At 35.5% G+C, this 11627-nt stretch overlaps 2 protein-coding genes across 2 annotated transcripts in view; one reads left to right on the top strand and one right to left on the bottom strand.

The window, feature by feature from the left end:
- Positions 1 to 254: 254 nt before the first annotated feature.
- LOC134806541 (protein MAK16 homolog A) lies at positions 255 to 11513 on the bottom strand. Its single transcript, XM_063779840.1, has 9 exons — positions 11498 to 11513; positions 4933 to 5018; positions 4807 to 4853; positions 4581 to 4724; positions 3605 to 3787; positions 2832 to 2961; positions 1756 to 1956; positions 1507 to 1578; positions 255 to 363 (listed from the first exon to the last, which is right to left on the bottom strand). Exons 2-9 carry the CDS (start codon positions 4945 to 4947, stop codon positions 265 to 267), a joined length of 891 nt encoding a protein of 296 aa, XP_063635910.1. The 5' UTR covers positions 4948 to 5018; positions 11498 to 11513; the 3' UTR covers positions 255 to 264.
- Positions 5396 to 11627, top strand: part of LOC134806540 (kinesin-related protein 4-like) — a 49718-nt gene continuing 43486 nt past the window's right edge. The window contains exons 1-5 of the mRNA XM_063779839.1: positions 5396 to 5739; positions 5819 to 6053; positions 8963 to 9119; positions 10830 to 10904; positions 11167 to 11372. Of these exons, the coding sequence (XP_063635909.1) occupies positions 5589 to 5739; positions 5819 to 6053; positions 8963 to 9119; positions 10830 to 10904; positions 11167 to 11372 (824 nt within the window). The 5' untranslated portion in view covers positions 5396 to 5588. The remainder of the gene's footprint in view (positions 5740 to 5818; positions 6054 to 8962; positions 9120 to 10829; positions 10905 to 11166; positions 11373 to 11627) is intronic.

Here is an 11627-nt window from a genome sequence, read left to right as displayed (position 1 = left end):
GTTGTTGTCGTCCTATGGTACCCGATTGACCATAGTTATTCAGAAAACGACCAACTCTATTTATTTATCAATGCAGAAAGCGACCAAAGCTACTGAGTTAGGGTGTAAGTCACTTTGACAAAAATACCGTACTGGTCTGACCGTAGTTCTGTAGAAGCCGACCAACTTTTTATTTTTGTTGGGGGTCGTTTTCTGCATAACTACGGTCGTTTGACACTGGGGTGAAAATAGGTTATTCTTACATAAAAGTCAAATTAATTTGCATCAATGTTTTATTTTCTTCTTAGACACACTGGGAACTTCAGTTTCGTATTCTATTTCAACGCGCGGCTTCTTCCTAGAAACAATCTTCTCAGCAACATCCTAAAATATTTATAGATTGCTATTATATAGGTAAATCACAAAAATATAGTACCTATTCTCTAAGCACGAAGAATTTCGCACATTCACCCGCTTGTTCCTATCTTAATTGCACGCGCATAATTGGGTACTTTCCTCTACTTAAAATAAATTCCTTTCCTCTACTTAAAAACCACAGAATAAATAATAGTACTAGGTACAGAAGACCCACTAACAAAACGCTTCTGTTACGATCAGCACAGATATGGCCGCTAGGTGGCGACAGCGCCACGCGCGGCTTATGGCTTTCCCCAAAATTGGTGTGGAACGGATGTACTTTTAACTACCTGTAGCAAAGCGACGAAATCGCGGAGTGAGCCACGCCTGACCGTGCACGAAATAAAGCACCAGATCATTATTAGAAAAACATAGATAGCAGTTATTAAACGGTTTTATTTTTAAACACAATTTCTATTTAATAAATCGGATGGAAGTATAAAAAGTAGTTGAGTTGACTGTGACGTCACTACACACGTTTTCATATAAATTCCATATTAGCAAATCGTTTTGACAGTTCTAATAAAGAAGCTGATTTGACTAGTAGGAAAGTAGCCAATTATAATGCTCAGTGTCATTGACCACCGGCATCACGGGCGGGGCAGCAAGACAGAATAAAATTAGGCACGGTACGATCTCATGGCTACCGGGCCAAATCAGCTTTGTTTGACCTTAGGAACAATCGTGCCAAGCGGCATCGCCTAAGACAAAAGTGCATACTCACTGCACTCACATAGCCTACGAATTAAAGTTAAAAAAAATATAAATTTTGAAAGGCACTCTCGGAAACTATTAAATCTACAGAGACAATTCTAAGTAGTCTCGTATTGTAGCAAATTTAGTCTACTTTAAAAACGTCTTGAGAAGGTACTATCAAAAACTAGTCTTTTAGGGTTATAATCGCCCAAATCTAAAAAAAAACCGATTTTCTCGCTGTTTTTTCGATTTTCTACTAAGTTGCGTTCGGCGCTAGAGAACTCATATCACTCTTGGATTATTCATAGGGCCATCATAAACAAGTCTGCGAAAAATCAGAACCACCCGATTTGACGCAAATTCTAAATGTATAAAGTTTTACTGTAATAAAATAAATATATTTACACGTCTTACCTCAATATCAGATGTCTCTGACTCAAAATCGCTTCCAATCTCTGCACCTTCTCTGTGACCTGAATCACTTTCCTGAATTTGGGAAATATTAAATTAGACAAATTTTGGTTACAATAAACTTAATACATGGAAGAACTTTATATTTCTAAATGAAATCAAAATATCTCAACGAAAATCTTAGTCATATTTTTAAGGTGATATCTTTGCACTTGCAACCGTTTCTATGGCCATGGTAATCTTAAAACTTACCTCGTCACTGTCCATGTCGCTATCTCCTTCTACAAATTCATCTGTCTCCTCGACAGCTTGCAGCTCTCTTTCCAATTCTGGCTCCATCTCCACCTCTCGCTCGTCCTCGTCTTCCCTCTCACTCTCGCTTTCTTCAGACACTTCCTCAGCTTTCAGTGCTGCATCGAACGCCATTTGGGGGAAGTTGTAGATGTCATTGTACTGAAATTAGTGGAATTTTATAATTAGTTTTTATAAATCTGCAAGTACCATTATCTAAGTCATGTCATATGGTTAGCCGGGTCCTCACAGAGCAAGCATACGTGCGAGTCAATTTCCTCGCGCACAAAACGGCCAGTGTAGACTACGTGCTTCGCGCGCGCCGCCTCGGACGAGGCACGTCTACACTGTCCGTTTTGTGCGCGAGGAAATTGACTCGCGCGTATGCTCGCTCTGTGTGAACCCGGCTATTGATATGCGGTTGATCAATGATGAGAGTATTACCTTGGAAAATTGTAATCTATAGCATTAATTATAACTCTGATACAACATGAATACCTCTATGGGCGTTTTCACGCTGGCATCTTAGTGTAGTACAATACAGTCACATATAAATCAAATGTTCACCAATATTTTTTGATAAATGAAAAACGAATCAACAGAATGAAGGCAAATGCGACTACTAAATCTGCGGCAGAGACAATTTAGCATGCGGCACTTCAATCATATGTTCTATCTTCTATGAGTAACACTGACTTTTGTCATTTTGGTGACAAACTGGTTAAGGTTAACACAGTCATCAAACTAATGCGTATTTACTCCATTCACTTCATCCAATGTGTTAGCGAGGCAGCACTATGCACGTATATAATGACGTCATGCTCGCACACCAGAGCGCCACAGAACGGAGCGTACAGAAGGGATCATTTTTGTTTTAACCCTGTACCAGGCTAAGGGATATTATTTACCACGGCACTTCAAACAAGTGCTCTATTTTCGATGTCGAGTAAGACTGACATTCGATTGTCATTTTTGAAATTTCAGCCTGGTAAAGGGTTAAGAGAGGTGTATTAGTGCCAGGAGAGGTAAGTACTCACAGTGCCCTTCTTAAGTCTCTCCAGCAGTTGTTTCTCTATGGCGTTGTCTATTCTCGCGGCGACAAGAGCCTTCTCCTCGCGTCTTCGCTCCCGCCTCTCAATTTTGCGTTGTATGGGCACTATCTCTTTACTGAAAGTATACATAATAACACATACTTTTACAATATCCAAACTATTCATATTTTATTAATATTACGATTCTACTCGCGTACTAAAAGACCTGTCCGCCCTCGGAATACCCAACTGGGGTGAAGTGGTGCAGAATAGGGCAGAGTGGCACTCTCTTCTGTCAGAGGCCAAGATCCTTTTCAGGTCACTGAGCTAGTGAAGTAAGTAAGTATGGTCATGGTCACTATTAGATTAGTGACATGTTTCTCAGAACTTTGGTCTCCATTGTTAGAACAAATGTTATACTACTAACACGTTTTAAAGCAGTTTCACAATAAAATGCCCTTATAAAACCACAAGAATACATGTGTGAATGTTGAATTTAAATCATCCTTTTTAGGATTCTATACCCAAACGGTAAAAACAGGACTCTATCACTAAGACTCCGCTGTCCATCTGTCTGTCGGTCCTTTTGTCTGTCTGTCACCAGGCTGTATCTCATGAACTGTGATAGCTAGGCAGTTGAAATTTTTACAGATGATGTATTTCTGTTGCCGCTATAACAACAAATACTAAAAACAGAATATAATAAATATTTAAGTGGGCTCCCAACAAACTTGATTTTTTTGCCGTTTTTTGTGTTATGGTACGGAACAGTAACTTACACGCGTCTAAGTTTAAGTTTTCTCATCCGGATCAGATACTGAGTTATTTTGACAAATCTCTGTTTACACTTGGCCTTGATGAAGCCAGGCCAGTACAATAAGTTCTCATTTATCTGGTGGATGGCCTTCTCAAAGTTCCGTGACAGTTTCACTTTCTCCCATTGCTTGGCGGGAAACATGACTCTGGAATGCAAGATATTTATAAACCATTTAAAGAAAAGTATACTCTAACTTATTAACAGGAGGGGAGACTGATTAACAAAATAATAATGAAATGAAATGAAATGAAATGAATGATAATATGAGCTGACTATCCTTAGAGTAGATGTCAGTAACCTTGATAGTTCATGGATAGTTAATTCTTCAGTTTTTATTTTAAACAGCAGACTATTTATAAAATTATTAATATGGAAAAATATCTGTTGCACCTTAAAGCACAATATATATGAAGCCAAGTAAAAGCACTTTAAATGCACAATGCAGGGTAAAGTATTTATATTTGGTGACTTGGTGTGATGCATAGGTATTCTATTGTATAGTACCTAACACTCATACAATATGTTTATTTTATTTTATTGAGAAACAAACTGTCATATAAAAAAATTGTACAAAAATATTTTATAATCCACACAATACTACAAATATTTAATCCCAATGCAGTGATTTTTATCCAATACAGGTAATCCAAATATAGTTCTCCTCCATCATTGCCAATAATTAATAAACCTAATACATAAAGCCCAGAAAATTTTCAAACCATTCTGGCAACAAAAAATTTTCCTGTGGCTGTTTCCAACACAGAATCAGGATCTTTCACAGAAACAAATATAGTTGTATTTTGGCTACACAGTAATATGGAAAGAAGTTTCTCGGCTTTAAGATTGTTAGGCATAAACTATAGATTCACTTTATACAGCTTTAGTTTGATGGATAACATGCAGATGCAGAAATAATAGGTACCAAAATAAAAACATACCTTTCCGCTGTCTTCATGTACAAGTAAATAATACCATTTTCTTCCCTAATCGTCGCATACTTGCTGTTTGCGAGGGGGCAGGAGGCCCGCGAACATAGACCAGTGAGGTTAAATTCATTGCGGCAAAAATGTTGAGTCTGTGTCCTGAAAAACGTGTAAAAATTACTTTAATAACTTTCAAATAAATTATTAGTCAATAATATATTATTGCAATGCAAATACTTACGTTACTTTGTGGGAACAATGAGTCTTGTTGATGATGGCCCAAACAACCTAAATATTAAAAAGAATATACGTATTAATCTGTACGTTGTATGGTTTTTATTTAATTTACAAATAAGTATCTACTTACATCATCATGCTGCATGTTGAGTGATTATGCGTTATAATACCGCTTTTATATTAAAACATCAGCGCACAGTCGCACATGTGCATTTTGTATTAAATTGAAATGACGTGACTTGACAGTCTTGACACTGACATTGACATGTGATAGACCAATATGACATTGACGTTAATACTGAACGTTTTTTAATGTACCTCAAACAGTTAAGATAAAGCAGTCAGAGACAATTTCTATAACTTCTTATAACTTGTTTAGATTCGAGGAAAGAAAATCTACTCTTTAATGAAAATACTAGGTAACTTTACATAAAAGATTCACAAACATGTAATTTTAACTAATACTGGAGAAAATACATTATTTATGTTATTATGTACCCGCATGTTGATGCTTTTTAAATCGTATGACTTGATTCATGCATTATAAATAATCAAGCATTCGGACACTTTAAAAAAAGTACGAGTGATGTGAGCGATTTTTTTATTTGAAAATTTTCTTATTGTCGGTTATTTTGGTGACTGTATGTTTATGTATCGCAGCACAATACAAATTTGAAACGCTTACTTTGCTGACTCTTGCAGTATTTTGATCATGCCTTTGTGAAAGTTCGTTTTCCGTTCAAGGAATAAGTACTGTTTGTAAATGTGTGTATTAAACGGAGAGAAATGAGTGACAACATAAAAGTTGTTGTCAAAGTTAGGCCGCTGATTTCTCGCGAAATAGAGGACAAGCTTTCGTTCCAATGGAAAGTAAAAAACAATGCGCTGTATCAGCTGGACGCCAGCGGGAAAGAATCTGGAGTACAATACACGTTCGGTAAGTAAAAGTAAGAGTATTTGGGGTTACCTCATTCATTGAGTCAATAGAACATTGTAATTCGTGGGTAATCTTTCAGATAAAGTATATGATGTGAAAACCAAGACCGAAGATGTCTACAAAGATGTTGCCAAGCCAATTGTGGAGGCAGCAATTGCTGGCTTCAATGGGACTATATTTGCCTATGGGCAGACTTCCTCAGGAAAAACCTACACTATGTCTGGAACGGAGACTTCTCCAGGCATCATTCAGTTGGCTGTGCTGAATTTATTTGAACAAATCAAATGCATTCCGGATAGAGATTTCCTGGTTAGGTAAAGTATTTTTTTTTTTTTTTATTAAGCCCTTTATTCCTTAAATATATAATTCTAATTGCTAAATTAAATTTTATTTTATTTCTAATTTAAGGACCCCTTTTGGGTATAGGCCTCCTCCAATCTTTTCCAGTATATCCTATTTTTTGCATCATGGGTCCAATTAGGCCCAGTTATTGAGACAATATCGTCTATCCACCTTGTCTGTGGTCTCCCACGGTGTCTGGTACCTTGAGGTCCTTGCCATTCTGTGACCGTCTTTGTCCATCTTTGGACTTCTAATCTGGCTAAGTGACCTGCCCATTTCCACTTTAGGGATCTCGAGTAATCAAGCGCATCTATGACCCTGGTTATTTTTCTTATATCTGAACATCTTTTTCTGTCCTTAAGTTTTATGTTGAGTATGCTTCTCTCTATGCTTCTTTGACATACCTGGATGTCGTTCATTGTCTTGGTATTGTAGATCCATGTTTGGCATGCATAGGTGAGGCTAGGAAGTATACATGTGTTAAGGACCTTTCGCTTTAGTCTCATAGGCAGGTTAGATTTTAGAATTTCTTTATGACTCCAGAACTTTTTCCATGTGATGTTAATCCGTCTGTTTATTTCTTCATAGTGTCTGCTCTTTCTAAATGTTATTTGCTTTCCCAAGTATATATATTCTTCTACATATTCTAGATGTTTTTGGTTTGCATGTATAGGGATTTGAAGTCCGTTGCTCATTACTTTAGTTTTGGCAGTGTTCAGTTCTAGGCCAATACTTTTGCTGACGTTGCAGAGTTCGTTTATCATTTCTTGTAGCTGTATTGGGTTTTCGGATAAGACTATGATATCGTCTGCAAACCTCAAGTGACTTAGATATTTTCCATTTATAGATATTCTTTTTCTTGACCAATCCAATTTTTCGAATATGTGTTGAAGTACAGATATAAATATTTTGGGCGATAGGGGGTCACCCTGTTTTACTCCTCGCTTTATTTTTATAGCTGGTCCTGTTTTATCTAGTTTCACTCTACTTGTACTTTTTTCGTATATATTTTTCAATATGTCTATGTATGTTTGGTGGACTTTTTGTTGTTGTAGGGCTTCCCATATGCTTATGTGGTTGATTGAGTCAAACGCTTTCATGTAATCAATGAAACACAGGTATAATGTCCTTCTTTTTTCTACGTATTTTTCTACAATTTGTTCCACTACATGGATGTGGTCTATTGTAGAGAACCCTTTCCGAAATCCTGCTTGTTCGATTGGTTGTCTGTCCTCTATAGTAGGTGTTATTCTTTTTTCTATCGCTGATGAGAAAACTTTATATAAGGTCGGCAACAGGCTAATTGGCCGATAGTTCCCTACATCTGTGGGGTCGCCTTTTTTATATAGTAGTATGATGCTCGATTCTGTCCATGCATTGGGTACTACCTTGTTTTGTATGATTTTGTTAAATAGAGATGTTAGGGGATGGAGTAGTATTTTTTTCGCGTACTTTATGACATCGTTTGTTATATTATCTGGTCCTGGGCTCTTGTCACTTTTTAATAGTTGGATTGTCTTCTCTATTTCAGAACATGTAAACGCTGGAACTTGTGTTTCAGTCGCGTTAAGAGATTCAACTGTTGTTTCGTTTTGGTACATCAGGCAGGTATCATGCAGTCCCTGGTTTTCTGTAGTTTCATATAGTGCTTTGTAAAAGTCTGTGGCTATGTCTATTATGTCTCGTCTTGACTGTGTTGGTTTATCACCATTTTTTTGCTTTAGGTTTTTTATCCATTGCTTTCCAGTGTCTAGAATTTTGTTAGCTCTTTTTAGGCTCCCAGAAGGGAGGTAAAGTATTAGCACATGTCCAATTATTATCCAATCTATATGTAATTGTAGTTTGAAACAATAAAAACATGCATGATGAAAGTGATGAATATGCACCCTTGTTTTTGCATAATCACATAATTATTATCCTTGACCTTGTTATGGATATTAAATATCTAATGATGTAAATCTAATATGTACATTCTTAACTAAATCAACATAGTATTAGCTTAATACATTTTAGGTTTTTGCATAAATTAAATTTACAATTTTTTTGATAAAGACATGTGTATGGTGTATCCATCTATCTATATAATTATACATAAACATTTGAAATGGTTTTGTACTCATGCAAGTTGTTCTGAGGGGCCTATTTGTTCAACTATTAGATACTTTTCTTTTTTTACACTGCCTGGCAAATCTTGAAAAAGATAAATAAAGTAGGTACCATTACTAAATACACTTGATACCATCAGACATCAGAAAACACTTGAAAACAGACTTATTGACAATGAACATTCTGACACTTAAACACATAGGTTAAGCAAGACTTAGACTAGCAAGAACTTGCATGCAATATACGTCACATTGCCGACTGCTAAGGTAAACTGCATTCAAAAGTTTGATCAGATACCGCAATGCAATATAAATTGCGTGCAAGTTATTGCTAGTCTAAGCCTCGCTTTAATAAACTTTTCAGTCTCACTCATTGCCTTGGTTATGTTCTGCGGAACAACTCTTAAAACCCTCTTGGTGATATAATAATAATAAGGGGCCATCTACTAAGCATATTAGTAGAACATGATACTACATTTCTTCTTAACTAAACTACCACTATTGTCCCTTGGTCAATGGGACAGAATAGCAACAAAAAATGTATCCACCCGATATATGGCTGTAAAAGATGTAATAATTAGACATATACAAGCATATTTTATATGATAATCAATCTCATTTAAAAAATGTAGGATAAATACAAATATTTTTATTGCATAATATGATAAAATATTTTATCAAGGGTGCTGTGTATAATACCTACCTATAAGAAAAATAAAGCATATTTCTATAATTCAAAGACAATTTCCATTGTCATCTTTTTCTTGCACTTTCAGAGTTTCATTCATAGAAATTTACAATGAAACACTAAAGGACCTATTGAACTGTGAGAATGACAAGATTAAGGTCCGAGACACCCTGCAGGGTGTCAAGGTGGATGCCACAGAGAAGTTCACATCTTCTCCAGAAGAAGTCCTAGATATTATGAAAGAGGTGAGCCCTTCCTATTTAGACGGATAAAGCGCTTGCATGTGATTTACTTTACATTACGGTATTTGGTTGATTAACTGAATTCATTGTATTAGTCTGTTCGAGATCCTGAAAACGGCGAAAAATAAAGATACTACTCCTAAAAATACGTGTCATACCTCATTAGATTCGTCATGACGTCTAGAAAAATGTATTTGAAGCGTGTATTAGCACACAAAAAATATCAAAAGTTATAAACAAAAAAAGGGAGGAAAAAGTAGTTATTTTTTATTTCCCCAATATCTCAAAAAGTATTAATATTTAAGAAACCAAAATTAATATTATAAAAGAGGAGGATATTTCCAATCAAACATTCCATACTTGCAGAACTGTATCTCCATTATTTATACTTTTTATTCAACGCTGAACACAGCCCTCCGCGCCTCATTTTCGAGAAACGCGCGCGGCGTGAAAAAACGATTACGTAACATTAAATATAATTTTAAAGGTTTTAAATAAGTGAAAAAAAAAAAATATGTTGTATTTAAAACATGTCAGCACATGTAATACTTGTAGAAATTTATCTTAAAGTTATTTTTTCAACAAGTTATGCAATTGTTAATTAGCAAAATTTTCTCAAACTTCCTTCTATATTGAAAACGACAAAACATGTATAAATAACTATCGTAAAATTTTGTCGCATTCTAGAGCCCTTCCTCATATACATGTTTAATAAGATCGTGTTATAAAAGTTTTGAAAAAATTAATAGTTTGGTTATAATATTGTTTTATATTTTACAATTTTACCTTGATTTTTCGTTTTTCGTCAATTTTCTATGTTATTCTAAAACTTATTTTAAGCAAAGTATTAGCTTTATGAAAACTTTTATTTAATTGCATAACTTGTTGAAAAAATAACTTTAAGATAAATTTCTACAAGTATTACATGTGTGGACATGTTTTAAATACAACATATATTTTTTTTTTAATTTTTCACTTAATATTTAAAACCTTTAAAATTATATTGAATGTTACGTAATCGTTTTTTCACGCCGCGCGCGTTTCTCGAAAATGAGGCGCGGAGCGCTGTGTTCAGCGTTGAATAAAAAGTATAAATAATGGAGATACAGTTCTGCAAGTATGGAATGTTTGATTGGAAATATCCTTCTCTTTTATAATATTAATTTTGGTTTCTTAAATATTAATACTTTTTGAGATATTGGGGTAATAAAAAATAACTACTTTTTCCTCCCTTTTTTTGTTTATAACTTTTGATATTTTTTGTGTGCTAATACACGCTTCGAATACATTTTTCTAGACATCATGACGAATCTAATGAGGTACACAGTCACACGTATTTTTAGGAGTAGTATCTTTATTTTTCACCGTTTTCAGGATCTCGAACAGACCATATGTTATAGTTGGCAATGTATTTAAATACTGCATTTTCTTGAACCATCTAATGGTGATTTAGGAAATGTGCCTTCTACTCTGCAACAGAATTCACAGAATATTTAAATTGACATAATTAGTTTGATTAATGTTAAAATGTTTTGTAAATATTTTATTTACTTTCAATTCATTGTCCATACCATGTATGCACTTATGACATTTTGGGTAAAAAAAAAATATTGAAATATTGACCAATCACAGCAGACCAGATGTATTAAAAAGTTGGCATATGAAATCAAATGACATTTTGTTTAACGTTATATTTCAAATTTTTATTTGCAGGGTGAGGCAAACCGACATACTGGTGCCACAAATATGAATGAAGAAAGTAGCAGGTCTCATTCAATATTCCAGATTGTGAGTACATATGTGACGTCATCGATGAAAAGGGACCTTATTGTCGATGGCGTATTATTAACGATGCTCCCATATAAATACAATGCCACGCGACGCTGTGCGGCGTATTAAGCGCCATCGACAATAAGGTCTCTTTTCATAGATAATGCCCCATATCTTTCTCTTTTCTCTATTCTATATTTATACAGCTTCTAGAGTTATCAAGAGGAAGTGTGCTTCTTATGTACCACCGTACCAACAATTACAATATCTTCTTTAACAGACGATAGAATCTCGAGAGCACACAGAAGACGAGGAGACAGCGGGCTGCGTGAACGTGTCGCAGCTGAACCTTGTGGACTTGGCGGGATCCGAGCGCGCCGGCCAGACTGGCGCCACCGGCAAGCGCTTCAAGGAGGGCACGCACATCAACAAGTCACTGTCTGTGCTGGCCCTGGTCATCAAGCAGCTGTCTGAAGGCTCGCAAAAGTATGTTCTCTTCTTTCAGCATTGTTAAAGTCTATGTTGTAGCCACTGGTACCACTGGCAAGTTGTTTAAGGAAGGCTCATACCATCGCCCACACTTTTAAGGAAGACACATAAGTGACATTCCATTTTACATTGAAAAAAAATATTCGGTAATTTCAATTCAAATGCAATTTGGGGGATTCGAATGCCGAATATTTGATGAATCCTTTTTAATGAGTTTGTCCTGTGGCAGTGAAATAATAAATATTAATGTAA

Source organism: Cydia splendana, chromosome 3 (assembly GCF_910591565.1).
Source record: "Cydia splendana chromosome 3, ilCydSple1.2, whole genome shotgun sequence".
Lineage (NCBI taxonomy): Eukaryota > Metazoa > Arthropoda > Insecta > Lepidoptera > Tortricidae > Cydia > Cydia splendana.
Note: the sequence above shows the minus strand (reverse complement) of the source record. Positions and strands in the feature narration are given on the sequence as shown.